At 39.8% G+C, this 23,025-nt stretch overlaps 2 protein-coding genes across 5 annotated transcripts; one reads left to right on the forward strand and one right to left on the reverse strand.

Moving 5' to 3' along the window:
• Window positions 1-1,912: 1,912 nt before the first annotated feature.
• LOC116060542 (rho family-interacting cell polarization regulator 1-like) lies at window positions 1,913-13,522 on the forward strand. Of its 2 annotated transcripts, XM_035999453.1 has the most exons (18): window positions 1,913-2,089; window positions 4,634-4,721; window positions 4,839-4,972; window positions 5,112-5,190; window positions 5,326-5,349; window positions 5,437-5,490; window positions 6,830-6,979; window positions 7,159-7,222; window positions 7,306-7,349; window positions 7,438-7,557; window positions 8,064-8,212; window positions 8,322-8,430; window positions 8,867-8,998; window positions 10,079-10,717; window positions 10,805-11,043; window positions 11,772-11,862; window positions 11,966-12,059; window positions 12,150-13,522. In XM_035999453.1, the coding sequence occupies exons 3-18, from the start codon at window positions 4,881-4,883 to the stop codon at window positions 12,218-12,220; spliced, it is 2,151 nt and encodes a 716-aa protein (XP_035855346.1). In that variant the 5' UTR covers window positions 1,913-2,089; window positions 4,634-4,721; window positions 4,839-4,880; the 3' UTR covers window positions 12,221-13,522. The 2 variants fall into 2 exon arrangements, with proteins under 2 accessions (XP_035855346.1, XP_031170015.2); XM_031314155.2 differs by lacking the exon at window positions 8,867-8,998.
• On the reverse strand, window positions 12,845-20,958 carry vrk3 (VRK serine/threonine kinase 3). 3 transcript variants are annotated; one of them, XM_031314151.2, is made up of 16 exons: window positions 20,836-20,958; window positions 19,765-19,988; window positions 19,498-19,656; window positions 19,025-19,144; window positions 18,754-18,915; window positions 18,146-18,292; window positions 17,414-17,469; window positions 17,131-17,197; window positions 16,558-16,642; window positions 16,365-16,467; window positions 16,173-16,265; window positions 15,910-16,042; window positions 15,428-15,545; window positions 15,029-15,087; window positions 14,805-14,941; window positions 12,845-14,195 (listed from the first exon to the last, which is right to left on the reverse strand). In XM_031314151.2, the coding sequence occupies exons 2-15, from the start codon at window positions 19,985-19,987 to the stop codon at window positions 14,805-14,807; spliced, it is 1,662 nt and encodes a 553-aa protein (XP_031170011.1). In that variant the 5' UTR covers window position 19,988; window positions 20,836-20,958; the 3' UTR covers window positions 12,845-14,195. The 3 variants fall into 3 exon arrangements, with proteins under 3 accessions (XP_031170011.1, XP_031170012.1, XP_031170013.1); XM_031314152.2 differs by having other exon boundaries at window positions 12,845-14,516; XM_031314153.2 differs by having other exon boundaries at window positions 12,845-14,941; window positions 19,025-19,141.
• Between the last annotated feature and the right edge of the window lie 2,067 nt (window positions 20,959-23,025).

Below are 23,025 nucleotides of genomic sequence, written 5' to 3' on the forward strand. Positions count from 1 at the left end.
ATTTTCACTATAATTCCATCCCTAAGTAACTAGCTAACTAGCTAACACAATGACCGAATGTATGACTGTTTTAGTCATGAGATCATACACGTTCTGTAATAAAACATCTAAAAGCAAAAATCCTATCAAATGTGGGACCCTGGGACGAAATCCTGTCAAAAGAGGGTCCGTGGTCTAGTTTGTGTTAGTCTAGTGAAAAGTTTGGGAACCACTGCTCTAGCTAGCTATTACGCTAAATGACCAACGCAGCAAGAAATGGACCGTTACACGGATTCGAAACTTTTTAACGTTAGGTAACGTAAATGAAGTTAGCGTTAATATAACTTTCGTTAGCTAGCTAGCTAGCTAGTGATAGTGTTGAAACTTTATTTATCCGTCGGTAGCAGTATTCTCTCTTTCCAGCTTTTCCATCGTCTAACGTTAGCTATTTAACGTTAACGTTACCCTCACTCTGAATTATTGTTGTATAATAAATAGCCTACTATAAAACGCACAGTTTAGTTTTGGCCGGCAGTGGGCAGTTATTTTAATCTGGAAGATTAATAGCAGCTCTCTTGGTTTTGTCAGCTGCTACGTCCTGTTTTGAAGGAAATCTGGAGGAAAAAGCGCCACATGCTGTCCTTCATCGCGGCCCCGTCCCCGGCTCGTTAAACTCGGACAAACGGCCCCGACGCTGCTGCTCTTGATAGATTTAACTTAACTGCTACGTTAAAATTGAACCTACACGTTTTACTGGGCCACCCATGGGCGACGGCTGTGGTTGTGGGAGACGTTGACACTTTCTCCTTCGGAAACTCCTCATGTCTGTTTTTTTTCCCCGTTGGATTCACAGTGGCGTCGCCAGCGAAGCACAAGCAGCAACGGAGAAAACAGTGACAGACTGAGGGACATCCTTGTTGCCACAGCAACTAGCCGAAACATGATTTCCGGTTGGAGGAGTGACTTTTCAAAATAAAACAGATGCCCTCATTTTATGTTGCTCTTTGGGATGAATTTACATGAAAGTGTAATGGTCCAAACTGTGTTTTCACGTACATAATCTACTACATTGCCGAATTCTAGGTTTCTAATGCACAGCAAGCCTAGAGAGTCTGTCCCAGCAAGACTGTTCTGGGTATTGGAAAAGCTCCCATATTGATATTTGGTTTAGCTAAACTAATACATTTTGTATGTCATCAGTGGTGTATCTACAATATGGCTTGTTGCAACATTTGTTCCATCAGAGATGTGGTTAGGGTTTTCTTGAACATTTATGAGAATTTAAGTCCACAAATTGGCACACTGTCCCATACATGCAACTGATCTATGGCTGTTTCCCTACATGGAATATTGGCAGATATGTACACGTTAAATATGGGGAAAGGGCCTCAACCATATCTATGGCCTCAACAGGGTAGAAATAGCAGGTTCTTGTCACAGTCATGAAAACAAATATATATATAATTGATCATTATTAGAACAGACCAATAGACTACCCCTATTCTATCTGTAGTCACTGTCTGTCTACTCAGTATGTCTATATATACAATCATTCATGATTGTCTAATAATATTATTTTTAGTCAGTGTCATTTGATAGCCTACTGTGTTACTACAATTATACTATGCTCATTTTTGATAAGCTCAGAGAGTCGGTATCTAAAATTGTACACACTGGTACATGGTTTAGCTGGTTATATCTCTTGTCTTTTGCTTCTTTAACTTATAACACTTAATATTTACTTAATTGTATGTGTTTGCTTCATTACTGCTACTGTTTCTCCATATTGTCATTTAGCTACAGCTATTTCTGTCTAGTTTATGTATGACACCTATTGTCTGTCCTGGAAGGGAAATCCTTCCACTCTTGCTCTTCCAGGTGTTTCTTCATTCAAATGCCGGTTCGGGTGGGGAGCCTTTATAATGAAAACCTGCAACCGGAAGTCCTTTTTGGTAACTGCTGCTAACTTGATTGTGGACACAAAAAACTGCGAAATCAAGGAGAGGGACAGCGCCCAGAATAACTGTAAACCTCTGCAAACTGTGTGGAGCATCGCCTTGGAAATGAGATTTCGGTCATATTCTCCGGGGTGTCGGACAATAAAACAGAGGTAGGGGGGCTGCTGCTTATCGGCAAGGTCACAACAAGATGAAGCCTGTTAAATTTTTCTCTAGATGGGCATGAGTCCGTCCGACGTGAAGTTGCTTTCCTGTGATGGTATCGAAATTATATCCGCCAGCTGGCTGTGATGGACTTAATCCATATTTGTCCCCGCTGTTTTTTTTGGTGTGTATTGTTAGTTGTAGGACCGACACTTAAAGGGAACAGGATGTTGTTGGGGGTCCTGGTGTAGAACGGGAGTGGACTTTTTTGTGGCCTGTGATGAGCTCTGGGGGCTGGGGTGGGATATGTCCGGAATACAAAATCTGGCACGACACCGGTTCTCTAAATTAGCTGTTTGAGCTCCATCATTTGCTGCTTTGATTGAAGTAAAGAGCACGGCCGTGATGTGTGAGCGTGTTGATCCGACTCATTGGCCTGCTGCCGCCGGTTTAGGCTAATCCAGTAATCTGGAGTAGAGGTGGTTGCATTTTATTGTAACACCGTTACCCCGCATCCTCCTCCTCCTCCTCTTCCTCCTTAAAAGACCCACAAAGTATGGATGAACACTGGTCTAATGGGGTGTGAACTACGCAGTTGTTTATATCTGCACTAATGCTCTCTGAACCCAGTGATTAGTGGTTCAACTGATCGAAAGAAAATCAATTACTTCCAGTAATGATTATGATTAATCTCTAAACGTTACTTACATGACTTTCTTCTAATATCTAGGCTAACTAACACTGTTTTTTTTGGCATTTGGTCAGATTAAACGGAATTTAAGACATCACTTATGGCTGTGGTACATTCATTGTGATGTTACATTAATTAGTTCATCAACAGAAAATTAATCTTCAACTATTTTGATTATAATTGACTAATGGTTTAGGTCATTTATCAAGCAAAACTATCAAGGATTCACTAATTCCATCTTTTTGAATGTGAACCTTTTGTCTATATGATTCCATTGTTTGTTTTTATACACATTCTCTAGTCTATTCATCTATTGAGATGGACATTTGTTTTACCTTTTTGTGACAATTTATAGACTAAACAAACAATTGTTTAATTAAAAAAAAAAATCAGCTTGTAATGAAAATGGGCATTAGTTTCAGCCCTATTCAGTGATTGATTCATTTTTCAAAAGTAACCCATGAATAAAAATGATTCTGCGATGGTTGTAGGCCTAAACTACTGGCTAAACAAGGCTGCATGTGCTTGTGAATGCAGTGAGTGCACCAAAGGCTTTTTTAAACAAAACTCCAGTCTTGTGAGGTGATTGGAAACAGTGTCCTCTTTGTTCACTCTGCTCTAAAGAGAGGGTTAATCCAGTTAATGATCCCTAATGTAAGGGAAGGAATAAAAGCACATCTGACAGAGAGAAAACAGAGTTATCAATATTACTGAAGTCTGCTGAGCTATTTATGGGTGGGTGGGAGTGTGTAAAATGTGTGTATCATCATGATGACTTTGCACTTTCATAGCTGTGCCCACCTCAGTGTGCAGAACCGAGTCCTGCACATGTTCTTTGGCCATGTTTAGCAAAAGGTAGTTGGTGGTGGGGTGTTTTATCCGTAAAGGCTCTCTGGTATGGCACCCTTTCTTTGCCATGTTCTAACCCCTGACCAACTCCAGTTAATCCTCCCAGTGTGCAGCTAAGATTAGCGGTTTAACTAAACCCCCGGCCTGGTGCACCCCGAGCCCATGTCCTCATTGTGTGGCAGGAGAACACAGCAGGGTGTATACAGCTTATTCTCACACCAGCAATGTTGTCCCTAACAAGGCTTTGATCATGTAAGACCATAATCTGTGTGTTATATTTCCAACAGGTGGAACATTTGATCTAATCTGTTATAATAAGACACATTTCTCTCCTGGTTTTGAGTTTAGTGTAAGACAATGAGCAGCAGATGTCACCAGTAGCTCTGTCCTGTGTTGGCTCATTCACAGATCCAATGTTTTAATATTTATCTCCTGCTTGACGGGTTTAGTTTAGTTTAAATCTGTAATCTCTTTTGTGACTAGATTAGCTCATGCACGACCCGCTCTTCCTATAGTTTCCCCCGGCCTTTGGCATCACCCTAATGTTTAATGACTTAACTTTGAGTAGAAAAAGGGTCAGTTTTTACCCCCTGGCACACAGAGGAGGGGTGGTTTTATATTCTTGGGCCAAACTTCTGTGTAGAATTTCCTGTGTAGAGTCAGCCATGAGACTTCCTGTACTCTGGTGTTGGATGTGGAGGGGGTGGAGAAGTAGGGAAGGAAGGGGAAGAGAAGCACAAGCAGACTGTACTCCTGTTACTGTTGTCAGTGGTGGCCACTGTGGTTGCTACATGCATGTCATTCACCATCTCAGACTTTCAACAAAACAATGTGGCAAGACCAAGGAAGTGAAAGAGTAGTTTTTTTTTTTTTCCACTAACAATGTTTCCTCCATTGACCTCTGTAATTATCCGAATCTCTGATAATCACAGAGTAGGAGCAAAAAAACAGTGAGGTATGAATTGAAGAGGGACATTTTTGTCTCTAATGTCTCCTTTTTATATAATTACAGGACATGTCCTTCGGTTTATTAAAGCCACAGTGCTACACTCAACTCTCCCAGCATGCTACAGTAGTGACAATCTCTCTCTACTCAGCAGGTGAGCAGAACTCTCTGTCCTGCCAGTTTCCTTGATGCCCATCTTGAAGGTGCTTTAATTGAAATAACCATGAAGGCCTTATCAAAAAATGATCCCATGTTCCTCTACCTCTCTCAGCACTGTTTGATCCAAGAGAAACGTGCCTTGTAAGGAAGCAGGATGTTCACAGGCTCGACCAAACTGCCACCCACTAAAACCCCGCAGCCCGAGCGGCTGGATGAAGTGTACGCTGCCTTACGCAGAGGCTTACAGTGAGTAAACACTTCTCAGGCTCTGTTTGCATTCATTCCAGTGGATGGCTGCCAGGTGGAGAATCACTGAATATGCAGGATGCGAATGCTTTTGACTCTGAAAATGAAGACGTAACGGTGATGGGGTTTTTGTTGTCAGGTCATACCTCCAGGTCCACCAGCTGGAGCTGGACAGTCTGGGTCAGCAGACCAGAGAGAACAAGAGGAACGGTCGTTTGGTGAGAGCTCACATAGTCAAACCAGTCACACCAGTATTGACTCATTCAGTACCAGGCTGGATTCTGTTGTCTCCCGTCCTCAGTCAGGATGTTAATTTGACACTTTGTGATGCTAATTTTTAATTTTCTTTGCAGGGGTCTTTGTATGAGTTGGACAAGGTGAGTTCCATCCACACTTGTTGTATACAGATGTGAAGAGAGACTTTCTGCATTAGTTTGTCATTTATTTCTTTTCTTTTTTTGTAGCAAGTGAAAGCCATAGAGAGGTTTATGCGTCGCCTGGAATTCCACCTCAGCAAGGTGTGTATTTATATGAGGAATTGATTAAATAAATGATAGATTTTTTTTTAATTTAAAGCTGCACAAATCAAAATGTTATTTTAAAACGATGGATCAAAGGGCTATGTGAAATGCGTCATTTAATTTAATATAGATATTAGTATCAAATCATAACAAGAGTTATCTCAAGACACTTTACAGATAGAGTAGGTCCAGTGCCTAATTTGTAAAGTGGGAGGTCCCGGAGCGCAGAGGGGGGGTGGATCCGGCGACTCAAAACGGGGGTTGGAGGTAACGGAACCACAAAAAAAATTACACTACCTATGTAGCTTCTCTGACTCTGACTAAAAAAGCCTAAACGATGCTGTGTCTACATCTGGGCAATGTTTATTTTTATTTCAGAACATGCACTGCATCGGTGCGAAATGTAAAAAAAAAAAAATACATAAATAAATACACTGCAACGATCGTTTTCACAAGCAGCAATTATCCATATTAAATTAACCAAAAAACCCGCCGTGGTCTCCACATTCTTGATCGGCAGCAACTGTTTTTGCTTGTTTGGGATCCGACTGGCCAGCGTATTTCAAAAAGTTAAGCAAACTTTGTTGTCTTTTTGACATTTTTCCCCTGAGTAAAATGAGGCTATAACAGCAATCTCAACCAGCACAAGCGCTTGTGTCACTTGAAGTGCAGCGCCACGCTGTTGAAGTGCCTCCCCTCCCTCCCTCCGTCCCTCTCCCCCCTCCGTCTTACCCTGAAAATTCAAATTTCAAAACGCAAGATTTTTGTGGAACTTCAATGGGGAATAAAGATAGATAACAACATTGAACACTACACAAACGGTAATTAATTTTTTTCATTTAGGCAATTAATTTTTCAGAGTGACACAGGAGGTGCCGGATCCAATAAAAAAGGTTCCGGCTCAGATTAAGCCCTGAGTAGGTCTAGACCACATTCTATAATTTATAGAGACCCAACAATTCCAGTAGTAACAACAACACAGAGAATTACCACCTGCCAGATGTTTCCCTTTTAGAAGTTGGTGGAGACCAAATCAGAGATAAATGAGTACATATTTGACTTAAATTCATTAGATGGACACAAACACGACTCCGAATGAATGCTAATGTCTCCATATATTCTGTCAATGCTGTGTTTACATCTTGTTCCACTGCTCCAAAGTGCTTTAATTATTACATAGAAATTATGATTTTTCAAAAAATAAAATAAAATAACCAAGGCACTAAATAAAAGTAAATTCGTTATAATATTCATTTTCATTCTCTCTTCAGGTGAGAATCTAACATTACATTCATTTGTTGAAACTTGTGTGTCTTTGTAATATTTGCTTTCCCAGGTTGAGGAGCTGTACGATGCTTATTGTATACAGCGGCGACTGCGTGATGGAGCAAGTAAGATGGTGGCGGCCTTTAACTCTGCCACTGGCAGCAAAGAGGCCAGAGAGAGCCTGAGTGAAGCCAACAAGGGCTACAGGGAATGTACAGAGGTAAGTGACTGAGCTGATGTCAGTGTGTTTGTATGTTTCAGCGTGTACACTGGGTGTGGTTCTCTGTGCTGTACTTTATTTCTGTTTAAAGTAGATATCAGACTATGCACTGTATATTCTAATGTTCTAACAAATCTCAGTTACGTTATTCAAACCGTTCCCTCCATCTTTCTCTGCAGCACATGTGCTCACTTGAGAGTGAATTAGAAAGCCAGATGGGAGAATTTCACGTCAAGATGAAGGGTGAGTCCCTTTCTACCACTTCCTATTTTCTCCACTCTGCATTGTCCAGTTCTTATATTTCTTTCATTTGGGATTTTTTTTAGGCCTTGCTGGCTTTGCACGGCTGTGTGCTGGTGACCAGTATGAGGTAAGAAACACAAATACAAGCACGTAGACACAGACAACAGAGTCTCTGCGTCCGCTGCATCACATCAGCTGTTTTTTGGCCCCATCAGGTCCTAATGCGTTATGGGCGGCAACGCTGGAGGCTAAGAGGCCGTGTAGAAGTCAAGCAGATATGGGACAGTGAAGAGTACATCTTCATGCCTCTCGTCACAGAACTGCTGTCTATCAAGGTAATGAAATCAGCTTTAAAAGGGCAAGGCTAGCGTTATTCCTAATTTTTCTTATGGTAAACAAATCCCATGGAAAGACCAAAACCAATAGGGTGTGACTTTCCTAACCTGTCTGTGGCCACTGGTTCCTAAGACATCATCTTCAAACAGGTCACAAAGGCATACTTTCATTATTAAAAAGGCTAAATATTTAACTAAGTTAAGAGTTGTTTTTTGCAAATGTAACTCAAACAGCAGTAAACAGTGCATTTGTTGTGGACTATTTTCAGCTGTGCATTAATACATATTTGCTTCTTTAGTGAGAATTCTACATCAGCAGGATGCAGTATGTGTGATTGACTCAAAATAAACTACAGTACAATATGTTTTATCGTCAGCCTTATCATTTGAGTTACTACATGCATTCTCACAAAATGCCAGCTTTAGCTTTTTGTCTTCTGTTGTTAAGTTCCCATGGTCTCTGCCTATCCTCATTTCTCTGAGGTTTGCATATTTTGGTTGTCAAGGTGACGGAGCTGAAGAGCCTGGCCAATCATGTGGTGGTGGGCAGCGTGTCCTGCGAAATGATCGACCTGTTCTGCCCGCTGCCCCAGACACTCGCCGTGGATATCAACGACCTCGGGACAGTGAAGCTGAACTTGGAGGTCACATGGAGGTATTTAAACCTCTCATGGTCTCTTTTATTTTTGTAATTTAACATGTTTAGTCGGGTGTGTTTTGCTCTGTTTTTTCACCCTTTGTCCTGCTTTGTTTTTCTTTTTCAGTCCGTTTGATAAGGACGACCAGACATCCTCCACGAGTACAGTTTCCAAACGGCTGCTGTCCAATCAGAGCCCTCCTGACACGCCATCTATGCGGGAGCAGGTGTTTTATGTGAGTCACATTAAAAGGAATATCCTATCAGCATTTTCCACAAACAACAATCCACCACACCTGCTCTGTTACACCACTAGTTTATACTTTATTAGGGGTTTGTAAACCATTAACATTTTTACAACATATACTGTTTATTTCATCTTACTGATGGCTATTATTACTGTCATTTCAATGGCTTGTTCTATTTCAGCTGCTCCCCAACTGCTTTGTGTGTAGCGGTAGCACTGATGTATGTGAGGAGATACACAGAGATCTGTGTGTTAGGACATGTGGCTGTGGGAGTGCCGTGCTTAATGCGAGGAGAATGAATGATAGCAGTAGCGGGACGTGTGACAGCAGCAGCATGTATGAACGGAGCTGTGGTCCCTGTAGCTGTTTAATAGTGGTTGAGTAGAGCTCCAATATGTCCCTCCTCTTCCCCACCTCGCTGAAGAGCATGCCCCGATGTTGGCCCAGACAGAGACGCTCACGGGCGGAGACGTTCCATGATGTCTTGGCGGACAGGACGGCGTCCTTGCGTTGTGAATTCAGCCGTACAACACCCAGATTCACCTCTGTACAGTCGGTGTGTTGAGACGTAGACGTAGATGAAGTTATAGTGACCAAACAATAGATAGATAGATAGATAGATAGATAGATAGATAGATAGATAATAGAATAGATAATAGAAAAAGCCTGATCATAGAGCTGCTCAATTATAGAAAAAATCATAATCACGATTATTTTGGTCAATATTGAAATCACGATTATTTAACACAATTACTCATTGTCTTTTGGAAAGATGTTGCAATTATTGAACTTAAAAAAAACAAATCAAATCAACAGTGAAAACACCTAGAACTGTGAAATTTCCCTTCATACTTTTGCTGTTTGAACCTTTTTTCCCCCCCAGTCAGAACAGAAGCCAAATAAGAGTTTACTTGCAAAACGTAATTTTTTTTTTTTCAATGTATCTGTTTTTGTAATCATTAGGAGCCGAAATCTGAAGAAAGACAATCAGACATTTTGTCAGCTGCAACATGGCTATATTGTTTGTTTTTTTCAAATTTTATTTTTTGAGTTATTTATTCTAAAACAACAAACTTACATTTTTATTTCCTGGTGCAGATACTGCTGTATATATGATAATGTGTAAGATTGTTAAGGTTTACTAAATAATCACTGCCTTTGTCAATGAATTGAGAGATTTTTTCTTTTGAATATAACAATCAAGAAAACGGCAAACGTTAATAATCATTTAGTGTAAAATATTACAAATAATCACGTTACCAGAGCCCAAAATGATATATTAATATTGCCTACATTTGTATATTTGTAGTCTAAAAAGCAATATATTCAGTTTATATTATTATGCAACAAAATCTGTACGTGTGAATCTCCAAATATATATATGTTTATAGTTGGTAAATGATTTATATTTAATTAATCCCAATGAATCCTAATCATTTAACATTTAGTTCCACTCCATATATTTAGTCTTGGTTGCCCCCCTTTCAATGACTTTAGTTTGTCAGTTGTATTTATCATATGCATATTCTTTTTTTTGACGTCATTTGATAACCAAATCCTGTAATCCTGCTGTATATAGACACAACAGCGATTAATAAGTCTAATTAACAGTCTCTCTGTCTTGTTTCCTGTCTAGTCTCTGCTAAAGCGACAGGGAGAAATGGAGAACGGGACCGTCTGGTCCAACTCCTCTGAATCCTCCGACGACTCCTCCAGTCCGGCCTTGGCTCACCCCGCTCAGAGGCTGACGGCCTCCAACATGCTGCAAACCACTCTCACCACTCAGCTGTCGTTCACGCCGCACAAGTCCAGCGCGTCGACGCCGTCGCTCTCATCCAACCAAGAGGAGGATGAGACAGAAGCCGGGGAGGTTTTCTGTCAGACGGACGCGGTTCTCAACGGCCATCTGCAGACTTCCTGCTCTCATAGTCCAGACTGTACTGTGACTGATAGAGCGTCTGTCAAATCAGCCGACCTCTCTGAAACCTCAGCAGACCTGAGCTGCTCATGCCCAGATGTTTCCTCTGTACCTCCTGTGTCGCTGATGGAGACACTGGATTTGTCTGAAAGTGGCGTCCCACAAGTGTGTATTTCAGCGGTGGAGGTAAAAGACGACGCATGTGAGGACTTGTCAGTGCAGGCTGGACAGACTGAAGCAGAAATAGAGGACAACATCACGGAGGCAGGAGAGGGACGCCAGGTAGAAGCATCAGAGAAACGCAGTGAGCCATATCAGTCCGTCCAGGAGTCAAAACAACTGGAGGCCACTCCGACGGTAAGCTTCATTTACCTCATTTACTCTGTTTTGACGTCTAACGTGTTGACGGTGATATTTAAACACCTGCATTTGCTTTCTCCATAGGTTCCTTTTCCTACTTCTTCTAGTTTCACTCTGGAAGTCGAGACAGCCCTTGAAAGTTTTGACTTTCTCAACTGCTCCGACCTCGAGGAAAATGAGGAGGAAGAGGAAAACAAGGAAAAGGAAGACAAAGGAGAAAAGGAGAAGGATGATGGGCAACATGAAGAGAACCAAAACAACATGGAGGAAGTTAAAATGGAGGAAGCAGAAAAGGATGAAGAGAACTTTTACTCTGGAGGAAGGTCAGTGTTGGTGGTCATTGTTGAGCTCTGAATAGTTAGTCTTTTAAGTATTTCAAATTAACAATAATAAACTTCCTGTACGAACATGATAACCTCTAATTATTCTGACTCGTTTTTAAGCATTATTCCAAGATGATTACCCCCACTGCTGCCACACCACTGAAAAAGCCTACATTAGCTACATTTTTGTGTTAAGTGAAACCATACAAAATACGTACAGCTCTTTTTAAATAAGCCGACCCAACTGTATAAGTGATCAAATAGATAGCTATTTAGATGTAACTGCTAGTGATGGAGGCTTCGTGGTCATTTTGCCAATGGTTTGTGGGAGATATCGTAGCGGTCCGAAATTCCTAATATCTCCGACTCGGGTGTTTGTATTTACTGTGTGAATGACATAATGTGGACGCACCATTAGATCATACTAAAGAAGGTCTTATGGTGTCCTAAACCGCTTAAATCGCACTGACCAACTTTACTTTATTCATCTATGTATCAGGGACAACATACATTATGTAAAGATCCCAAAATCAGGCTGTATTTTGGGGAAATGTGTATAAAATGATGTACAAAATATCCAGATGTTTCTATGCAAACAAAAAATAAAATGGAATCTTGGGTTTGAATATTTCACTCAGTGTATGTATGTATATATGTAAGTAAAGGGGTTTCCACTTAATTGTTATTATCTGACCCACCATGTATGTTGCTGTTGTCTCACTCTATAGTGATGAAGAGGAGGCAGACGGTCTACAGATCCTTATGGAAGCCCCAGAAGGTTTCAGGAACTCGGATGAAGATCGTTTCTCTGAATCACAGGTAATCAAAGTGTCTGATTAATGTTTTTTAAAGCAGTTATGTGAGTGGGTTTATTGTCATGTTAACCAAATGAAAGTAAAAATAAATCTTTCTTTTTAAAAAGGAGTCAAGCGTGGAGGACGTGCAGGATTTGTGTCAGATGGAGATGCCCGAGGAGAAGGAGGAGCACAGCGAGGAGAAGGGAGATGAACAACACGGTGAGAGGAGTCTGTCAGTAAACAGAGGCTACAGTTGTTCATGTGACTGTAGGCCTGAGAAGTTTAATTTTCCCGTTTTTAATCTTTTAGGAGAGGACACGTCACATGGTCAGGAGGAGCGTCCCTCTACTCCAACCCATTTGGCCACTACTGTCTTCTAATGACACAGTGGAACCATAGCTAAACCATTTCTCCCCATTTGATCTACTCATGCCATCACCCTGTTACACTGCGGGATCGGAGGCCTTGAGGATGTTCCACTTACTGCTCAGACAAACAAGCTCTTCCATTACGGCCGAGTTTGTGCACAGATTAGCCTTGTCCTGACCAAGAACGATAAACCTTAAGGTTTCTGCGCCTCGGTCATGACTGAAAGTCCCCCCCCCTACCCTTCAAACTCCTTATTCTTTCAACACATACTCCCATCACGTTGCCTGAGTTGAAGTGGGACACCACTTAGTTTACACTTTCATACTGTTCCTGTCATGTGAAAATTCAATGTCCAAAACATTTCAGGAACATCTAAAAGCGGCCTTGTTTGTGGCTTTATTACAGTGCATTTTCGAAGTAATCTAACAACTGTTTAAATGGTTTTATAAGTTCAAGTTGACGATCTGTAGACAAGCATACAATCACTTGCTGAGTTCATGGAAAGGTTTTCAAAACTATCAGTGTTTGTGGATATGAAAAAACTTTAGAGGTTACGATTTTCAGTGTTAAATCAGTGTACAGCCCAGAGCTCTTTCCACCATTAGTGAGAGAGAAAAAGACTTCATGAGCATATGTTTGTCTAAAGATTTATCAACGTGCTGTGGACATGAAGTAATTTCCAAAGGAATGTACCCCTGGAAACCAACAGGATCTTTTCATTTTAGGCATCAGAGACAGTTAATTATTCAGAAATACACAAAGTATAGATTTTACATTCAAAGCAACAACAAGGAACAATATAAAAGGAGTAATATTATGACTGAATATAAACAATTAAGTCTTGAGTTTCTCCTCAAAACTAACTTTGGTCCAACATGAAAACAATCTGCAGTGTAAACTATATTTAAACCTGCATGTGAAGCTGCCTCACACTGCCAGCATGTCTGTATAAAAAGCTCAACTGATCAGTTAAGTGTGTAAGCTAGGCTCTACTGCAAGGAAGCCATCGGGTCTGTAGCTGTGTACAAAAGTCGCCTCGCGGGGGCGCTATAGTCTTTCAGCATCATGCTTTACATTGTTCTACAAAAGCCTCTCATTCAGAAAGTGCCTCAAGTGACAGAGATGTAAGGTTTTAAATGCCACGACGGGAGAGATCAGGCAAAAGATAACAGTGTTTATTTTCTGAATTACTTAAAGAGTGTGCACAATAAGAGATATTTACTGTTTCATATAAAGAATTGTATATGTCTTGAAATGTTAAAATGTTTATGTTCAGAAATGTTTAAACTTTATAAAGGTTTCTTTAAAATGAACAGGTCTGTGTTAAATGAATCAGCATGTGTAATCTGTAATTAGGACTGTGACAGACTATGGTTAAGTACAGAAAACATCGCAACGAGCGAAAAAAACGTTTCCTCAAGGACGATTTCTTAAACTGAAGATGTATTCTTAAGAGCATAAGTGATTGTTTCTGGTGCTCTCAGACTATAAGTGAAAGGACACATTGTTTTAAATAAGAAATATTGCTTTTTATTCAGGCAAATTAGCTATGCCTACACATGTTACATTATGTTAATCTACATCTGTGTTGGCTCGCTTTAAGGAAAAGTTCAGCAGTCCTAAGTTCATGTCAAAGAAGTAAAAACAGTTGTAACACACACCCAGTTAAGAGGAACACTGACACATTTAACTAACAAAGTGTCAACAAAACCCAAATCTGTGCATCAAATATTGTGAACTTGCATCGTTCTCACATTGATGCGAGATTCACGTTGCCCTTGTAACGGTAAAAGCACAGTGCAATTAATATGAAAAAAACACGAATGCGTAAAATGATCCCAATCAAAACCCATCAGCCTAACATGCGTGTAATTTGAACTCTATACAACACTCCGCTTTCAGTGCAAGAAAACATCACAGATGAAACAGCATGATAAAAAAAAAAGTTAAAAATCTTCCAAATTGTCTTCCTTTTGTTCCATTTCTCTGAAAATAAAACACAATAGATATATCTGAATATTATATTCACACAGAATGCACAAGGTGCTCAACTTACAACATAATAAACGTAAACACAGTTTGATGTTTAGGTCACATATTCATTGGCAAAACATGGATGCTTTGCACGCATCGTTAACCCGGCAGCACAAGATCTAAACAGTCACCACAGTTTTAAAGTGGTCACCCAAGATTAGTGTCACCAATTCAGAAATGGACAAATGTCTCCCCTTCTCTTCCTGAGTTATGGCGTCGTTATAATGGCCAGGAAGTGTTTTTGCAGAGCATTAAGGTGTCAGTGAATTTGACCTTTTGGATATAAAATGCAATGAATTCTTGAGTTATGGCCAAACGTGTCTTTTGTGAGGTCACAATGGCCTTGACCTTTGAACTCCAAAATAGAGTCAGATCATCCTTGAGTCAAAGTGAGAAAAAGAGATTCCCTCAAGGTGTTCCTGAGATATCAAGTTCACAAGAATGGGATGGATGGACGACCTGAAAACATAAGGCCTCCGGCCACGGCTATCACCGGCACAGAGGCATAAAAAGTGTCTGAACCCTGTGAGATAAAACAAATACATTTGTATGTGCCCTCACCTAAAAACTGAGCGGCTGCTCCGGTAACCCCCCCAGCTGCAGTAAAGCGGCGCTGAGTCCGGCCTTCAGCAATGAGTAGTCCGGCTGCTCAGAGTACTGCATAGTCATCACTTCAGTCAGGTACGTTTGAAATGCACCTACACCGAGACACACACAAATATAATCAGCCAAGGGCACATAATTACACACTTGTCATGTGTTATATAACAGACATTTAAACTCACTGGAAACTCTCTTCTTCCCAAAGCAGTGACTTAACAGTGCAGGAACATCCTCCATGTACCTACAATGAGATCTTTGAGTAATTAGCATTTTCTTTGTATTGTACTACTAACTTAATTTTTTTAGATTAGATTCAACTTTATTGTCATTGTGCAGTGTACAAGTACAAAGACAGCGAAATGCAGTTTGCGTCCAACCAGAAGTGCAAAAAAAGCAGAAAAGTGCAATGCGATATACAAGTATAGACAGGTGGTGCATAGGCAGGACAAGAAATATATTGCAGTGAATTAATCACACAGGTTTTAATGTTATGCAGGCATGTTGAAACAATTCAGTATGTCTATGGTAATTCAAAGGTGTGTGGACTTTAAACATCCCAGTGATGATAAATTCTCTTTCACCTCTGTTTCTGCGTGGCGACCTGGTCCGGTTGAGCAAGGAGGGCCCACGGCAGCGTCCCTGCATGCCAGCGCAGCATGCAGTAACCCAGAGACTGCAGGTCACTGCGTCGAGACGGAGCTGAAAGGTAAACGCACACACAGACAGTGATGACGACATCTGTTTTCCCTCCCACATTTACTGTACTGTGATACATCAACACCACAAAACAATCCTCAGATGTGATTTTAATAGTCAAACGACTCTAATGACAGTGTAGTTGAATGACACTGAACAATATCACAATCAGCAGCTCCACAAGAAAAAAATCAAATCAGTCTTATGTGAAGCCTGTGTGTTCAGACAGATGGACTGTGGGAGGAGTGCAGGTGTTCGAAAATATATTTTGGTAGTGTTTGGTTTACAGTAGCGTCTAGAGTGAAATGGCATCCGATTCGCTGACGATAGTGGGAAAAGGAATCAGTGATCCACAGAAGTGACTCACCCGCTCCCTTATGTGCGTCCAGGCTGATGAACTCCATGGTGCCCTCATGTGGTGTTCTGCTGGCTTCACGGTACTCTACATGTTGTCCACCTGGACAGTACCTGAAGGCATGGCAGTATCCTACTAGGTATACCTAATCATGGACCACCCCCACACACCCACCCACACCCCCACACACACACACGTAAAGAGTGGTGAGCTTAAAACACATTTCAATCATGGACACTGACAGATTACAGTTTGTACTTCAGAATATTTCTCACCTGTGATTTCTGTCCTGGTTTGATGTAAATGTTTTCTGCATTAATATCAGCATGAACGTACTCGTTTGAATGGATATACTGCAGCACATCTAACTGCAAGGAGAAAGAAATGGTACCGTTTATTTAGTGAGGGGAAAATCACAGTTCTTTACAAGTTCTGGATCATGATTACGATTAAGAATATTGTCTCACTATTCTGCAGGCGAGCTGAAGGACAGCTTTCTCAGAAAGAAGCTCATCTTCTTCCTCCATGACAGACTGGAGAGACTGGCCCATGTTGGGGAAAATCAGAAACCTATAACAAAAAAAAAAAGAGATAAAGAACAACTTATAGCAGAACCCAAAGTTAATGTCAAACTGTCATATAATGTCTTCATATTCACACCTGTAGGACTCTGCATGAAGCCCAAAGCCAACACAGGAAGGAATCCCCAGAAAATCCATCTTGTTTTGTTTGATCCACTTGTCCACTAAAGAGAGACAATAGGTGGTAATAATGATGTGTGTGGTACAGTGATCAAGTTGTAAAGTTACACTCCTGACAGACCAGGACTGCACCTAAAGAGAGTTCGAGAATTGATTTGTCCCCCAGACTGGCATGACGATGCTCCTGTTGAATAAGTTCTTGTCTACTTCTGCTTTTCTCTCAATGGATTATGAAATGATATTTTTGTAATGTTGTGAAACTAGAGCACAAGACAAACTGCCAGAACGGTTTGTCTGTCTGATTATTGATCAGCCTGTTACAGCCAAATCAAACACTGAAGCACTTGACTGTGATACATACAGCCACTACCTTTGTTTTAATAACATCTACTCCTCTTGTTTTATCATCAGAACAATTAGTCACGGCATGACTGCAGCCCACCCTCCATGAGTGACACTACAACAGTTTTTTAGAAATTAAAAAAAAGTGTTAATTTGGAGGTGCTGAACTTGAAACAAACTAAATCCTCACCAGATGCAGGTTTAGCAGCTCTCTGCAGAAAGTTCTGCTCATTGAAGATTCTTCCATCTTTAGCTCCCTAAGACAAAGAAAGAAAAGATAAGCTTTATTGATCCTCACTCAGGGAAGTCTAAGGGGAGTAGAGAACAAATAAAAACAATCAATACATAAGTGGGAGAGCGATTATTTCTTAATTTATGACACCTCAGTCATACATATATAATAATTCATCACTTTTTGGATGGAGTACTCAGAAAACCTTCAAATCTGCAATGAGTGTCGAGGCGGCACTTACCAGTTTGAGGATGTGATTTGACTCCTTAGAATTGGATCTTGAAACTGTCTGCAAAACTGAAAACAGACAAAACAATATTATTAAATAGTGATAATACAGGCTCTTTTCTACCATTCATTTTTATTTATTTTTAAGAGTCAATTGTTATCCTGCTGCAGACGACAACAGCTCTGTCCGCTGAACTAGGTTAGCCATCTCTTTGTGTACGGCTGGTACAAAATCTGATTTCATGAAGTTAAGTGGACACAAGAAACTGTTAAGATACATTTTAACTCATAACTAAATCAAAATACTGGAAACGAAAATAAAGTTTGATAAAAGGTACCACTAAAACATAATTTCTCTATTTTGGTGCACTTTTCTTTTGTTGGTAAACTAGCTATGTTGTAAATGATGAGTAAACACAATTAGTTCACTAGTTGTTTATAAAACCTTAAGAAATATTTACTGTATAATAATTATTATCTTTTCTCCTGAAATATAAATATAGAAAACAAACATTGGTCATTTTTTTCCTTCAGTTTCTAAATGTACATTTCCTTATGTATTTGTTTGTTGTGATCTGTCTTGTTTTAATCTCAGAACAATTTGTATCTGCTTTAAAGTATTTAACTGCAATGTGATATTATCATCACTAATATGCAATCTGACTATCCCAGAATAATAGACTGTTTAATTGTACATTTATTTTCCTTTCCAGTATTTCCCCTGATGTCATGTACAAGGTCTCACCTTCGTAGATGAGCTCTGTCGTGCTCTGACTGAGCAGTTTCTCCAGCTTCCACTTCTTGCCCGTTGTGTCTGTCACCTCTTCATTTTCCCGTAGCGGCTCCACAGTGGGCGCATGCTTTGCCTTCTTGGCTTTGCCTTTTCCTGTTGCTGTACATGCAAACAAACACGACCAACCATTTACGTTTTATGTATGAAGAGTGAAAAAGTAATGTTACACACTCACATGAACAAATGATGCACAACTGTGACTACACAACTACACAGTGACCTACTAAGATTTAACCACGTCTCCAGTTATCTTGATTACAAACCAATTTCTATTTTAGGAATCGGAAATGCAAGTTCACAACCTGAGAACTGAGCCCTTTAGTTGTTCCTACTCTCATAAATGAGCCACTTCAGAAACTGTAATCGTATGTGGTGTTTTACATTTTCTTAAAGTTAGGAGGAAGTTGCCATCGTCCTCTAAAACTTCTGTCAGCCTCTAGTGGAAGGCCTAACTTTACTGGTGAAACTAACCTTTTACTTAATAAGTACATAAGCAAGTAATTGTGTGTGTGTGTGTGTGTGTGTGTGTGTGTGGTAGAATAGAAAAATGTTTTAATCACCTTTTAAAGGGGACTTGGAGATTGGTGGGGTAACAGGGGAAGAGACAGCCACTGGAGAGCCGTCTACCGTCGATTCCTCTGCTTTACAACTTGTTTTATCAGTCAGCCTCTTTCCCTCTTCTACTTGCTTAGCAGGGCTGGAGAGTTTTTCCTTTCCCCTCACTGCACATGGATCCGGCCACAATCAATATGAATGAGAGAAAAGATTTTAACAGAAGAGAAGAGAGAGACGCTGTATTTTTCATGAGGAATGTATTGTGTTTCAGCTCACCAGTTCGAGGGAATTTTAGGACAGTAGAAGACTCTAGAGCTGACTCTGCCCCTGTGTCAAGCTTAAAAGTGACCGTGTGCTGTTTTGGTGGAGTTCCAACCAATCCAACACCATTATCTGCTGATACAAATCACAGCGTTTTTGTTCCAAAGAAAGGCATCAGCTGTAAAATTGTTTTATCTATACATCTGCACCACCAGTATGTGTTGCGTGAAGAATAAAGCTAAATGCAGCAGCAGTGGCAGCAAAAACTGTCCTGTAGTGTCCTGTACACTGTCCTGTGACTCCCAGACACTGTCCTGTGACTTCATGACTGTCCCGGGATAGTCAGACATTGTCCTGTACACTGTCCTGTGACTCCGAGACACTGTCCTGTGGAGTCACAGGACAGTGTACAGGACACGGTTTTTGGCAAGCAAATCTTCTCCTTCAGAACAGCAAAGCAGAGTCTGCTTCCAGACCATTTTAATTACCTTTGATCCTGTCATCTCTAAAAGGACTAGTGGAGGGCACCATGGGTGAAGTGGCATCTTTAATGTTGAATTCAACTTCCCTGTCTAGACGAAGGGAGTTACGGGTCTTTCGCAGTGCAGGACGAGTTGTAACTGGAGCTGCGGTGTTACATGCATGGGCTGTAGAAAAAGAGAATTTACATTTTCAAATGTTTATATATCACACAAAGTCTAAAATCTATGGATAACACCAAGTAACTCCTAATTAAATATTGTCAAGATATTTACCAGTACTTCCCATGAGCTCACAACTTGAGCTTGTAGCAAGGCTTGATTTAACTACTGATGTTAGTGCTTCATCCCTTTTGGCTGGAAAGAGACTTAACGATGGCGTCGTACTCACAGGTTCAGATTCATAGACAGGACAGGGAAGCTTCTCCCCACATGATGGACAAAATCTAAAATCAGGCTGCAACTTTGTCCCACATTGGGGGCAGAAACGGAAAGGCATTCTGCAAGAGTAATAAACACCCATTATTATTATTATACAACTATCCTCACCACCTCAAATGTGTTGTCTCTTTGGGTAATTATGTGTATGCATCCTCGGGGTGAACCCACAGACTTCACCAGACACACACTAGCTAACGTTACTACTGCAAAGTGCCTGATGCTTTGTTTTACACTAGTTGGATGAATCGATAAAAAACACTGTGACTACGTGAATGTGATGGTCACAGCCAAGAAAAGTATCACTTACAGTATTAACGGTTATTGTTGAGTAACTGAACTTGAATACTTTTCTATTCACCGTTCAGGTGAAGAAATGATGGTCCGCTGCCATAAAGATAAATGTCCTGCTTATTGTTTACTATGGCAACTACAGCAAGGCCCGTCTTCCCATGAATATGTCAATTACATGTGATGAGACGTTGACGTCTGTCAAAAACTGTGTAAAAGAAAAATATTCTAGCTAAAACTAAATGTCATTCTGCTCTCATGTCAATTAGGTAACTTAAACATAATCCTGCGAAATAGTTAATGTAACGATAGCCAGCTACCATTAGCGATTTAGTGTGTTAGTTAGGGTTAAAAGACTCGCAACTCTACAGTTAGAGAAAAACGTTAGAGCTAGAGGTAGTGTGTTTTACACATCAAGTTATTTCAACGTGTTGAGGAAAAGCAATGCAATGACAGCAAACAGCGTAACGTTAGCTAGCTAATACAGAAGCTAAACTTTTGAAAAATATAAATTGTGAGTTTTAGGCGGAAGTATAGTCTTGATGCTGATTTTGAGCCTTGTCTTTTAGTAAAACATATATGTTAGCATTCAGTTAAAGAGCGTGTACCGACACATACCTTTCCAAACACTCCTCCACCGCAGGCTGTTTGGGCTGTTTGGGTTGGTGCTTCTTCTACACCGGATAAACACTCCTGTAGTTGGACCTGTGCGGGGGACGTGCTGCCCCCTGCATGAGGTAAGGACAGCTGCAGCCAAGCTGATATGTTGTTTTCAAAGAGGTAAAACTCCAGCTCTGAGAAAAACGTTTTTTCCACAACTGATGATGTGATGAGGATATAGTCTGAATCCAGAATGGACTTAAAAAGGCTTTGTCAACAGTGATAACATTAAAGCATGTTATAAGTGAATTGCAGTGTCTGTCATACTATACTTTCATGCACTTTTATCTGCAGGAAATTGACTGACAAGAGTTTCTAAGTCACATCCAATTATTTAATTGGCAGCAAATGGTCTCCAGCCACACTGTAGACAAATCTAGGATGACCTGAAGAAAAGTGTGTCACTGCTTTAAATGTTTAATTAATTGTAAACAAGTGTGAATAATATATTTGCTATGTTGGGGTATTGTGCACAAATCAATGAGATGCAGATAACAAAAATAATGATTTTTAAATTTCTGGCTGTGGTATCATGAAATGCTAAAAAAAACCCCGAACATCAGGAGGTTGAATATTTCATCTATTATGGTGAGATGATTACCATTCAGTGTTCTATGCCATTAATTGCACACCTAACAGAATAATAGTGCCTATAAATGGGATCTGGTATCAATTGCACTTTTACAAAGCACTTGGTCAACATTTTGAAAATTGATTATATAAAATGAGATACTGCTTCAAGGAATACATAAATAAAAATGTTTATTTTTGGACATAATTTACATATTTTGCATATGAAACTGTAAGGCACAATTGAAAAATTTAAATATTTCAATGTAGTTTTACTAATCTAATTCAATTTTAGTGGTAGTTTTTCAAATCTGTGAATTGAAACAGTGAGTGCATGGAAAAATGGACTTGTGTGTCTTAACAAAAACTTCACTTTCACCCTTTTATACAGCAAAGGATGACAGTATAAGCATAATACAAATAATGTGGATTTGTGTGTGAAGCTATTACAATATAATATCATAAAATATCAGCAGTATTATGTATTAGTATTAAGGGTGAGCATTAGGATTTTAAAAGTAAACTGAAATGCAGGCCCTGTCTTACTGCCTTACTCATAAAACTTACCAATAAAAAAAATCTGGGGTTCAAAAATTCTTCATTAATGTACTGAGGGTTAGAGAATTTAGAAATAGGGTGATCCTCAAGCACCTAACCTGTTTTTACTGCATCTAACACTTGAATACAGGGTTTCTATCAGAAATGTGTTTAGCTGAGGCGATATACACCTCAGATCCTGATGCATCTCGTCTGAGGATAAATGTAATTAGGAGATGATGGCCTAAACAATAACCCTACTCATCAAAACATACTATTTGCTGTGTGAAATAGCACCTGTGCTCATTTTCCCTGAAGCTGGAAGTTTTATTTGGAAAAAAAGTGTATTTCTTTTTATAATGGCAGCAGAGATGGTCATTGTTTTAGGTGATAACCAATAAAGGTGCATGATTCAGAAAATGTCACGATTCGATATTGATTTTTAGGCTCAAGATTCGATTCAAAAATCGATTTGATTCAAAAACAATTCTTGATTAAAAAAAACGATTCACAGTATGTAAATGTAGTTACTTTTCCCATGTGATTGCAGTAGACATATAATAAAAAAAAAAAAAATGAATTGATTTTTGGAATTTTATGAATCGATTTTGAATCGGTAGAGCTTGAATCGCAATACGAATATGAATCAATTTTTTTGCACACCCCTAATAACTAATATCTATATGTTATCATCCTGGGTCCTGGGCATAAGATATGAGTATCTAGGATCTCGCCTGAGCAAAATCCTGTATACTTTAAAACATGTACATTTTAAAACTGAAGGCATCGTCACAGGTGAATAATGATAAAAATGAGCTATACAGGGGACTGAGGGTCAGCTTTACCAGCTGGTGCTACTTAATGTTTACAAAAGCTACAGTAAGATTTTGCATTTATATTTCTTTCTTTAATAATATTGTCCCTGTATATAATGAAGTGTCAATGACATGGCCAGACTTATTCTATAATTTGCATTTTGGAGACAAATAAGTACAAACATTGTAAGCAACAATGAGATTGCAGTATTCAGCAGAGCATCAA

The sequence above is a fragment of the Sander lucioperca genome, chromosome 3, assembly GCF_008315115.2.
Source record: "Sander lucioperca isolate FBNREF2018 chromosome 3, SLUC_FBN_1.2, whole genome shotgun sequence".
Lineage (NCBI taxonomy): Eukaryota > Metazoa > Chordata > Actinopteri > Perciformes > Percidae > Sander > Sander lucioperca.

Coding starts and splice junctions, on each gene's coding strand:
- vrk3 (XM_031314151.2), bottom strand. CDS start 19,987: ATGCCTTTCCGTTTCTGCCCCCAATGTGGGACAAAGTTGCAGCCTGAT. Junction 18,293..18,753: donor CTCCAAGTCCCCTTTAAAAG/GTGATTAAAACA, acceptor TTGCATGTACAG/CAACAGGAAAAGGCAAAGCC. Junction 17,470..18,145: donor GACAGAGCTCATCTACGAAG/GTGAGACCTTGT, acceptor GTCTGTTTTCAG/TTTTGCAGACAGTTTCAAGA.
- LOC116060542 (XM_035999453.1), top strand. CDS start 4,881: ATGTTCACAGGCTCGACCAAACTGCCACCCACTAAAACCCCGCAGCCC. Junction 4,973..5,111: donor GCCTTACGCAGAGGCTTACA/GTGAGTAAACAC, acceptor TTTTGTTGTCAG/GTCATACCTCCAGGTCCACC. Junction 11,044..11,771: donor AACTTTTACTCTGGAGGAAG/GTCAGTGTTGGT, acceptor CTCACTCTATAG/TGATGAAGAGGAGGCAGACG.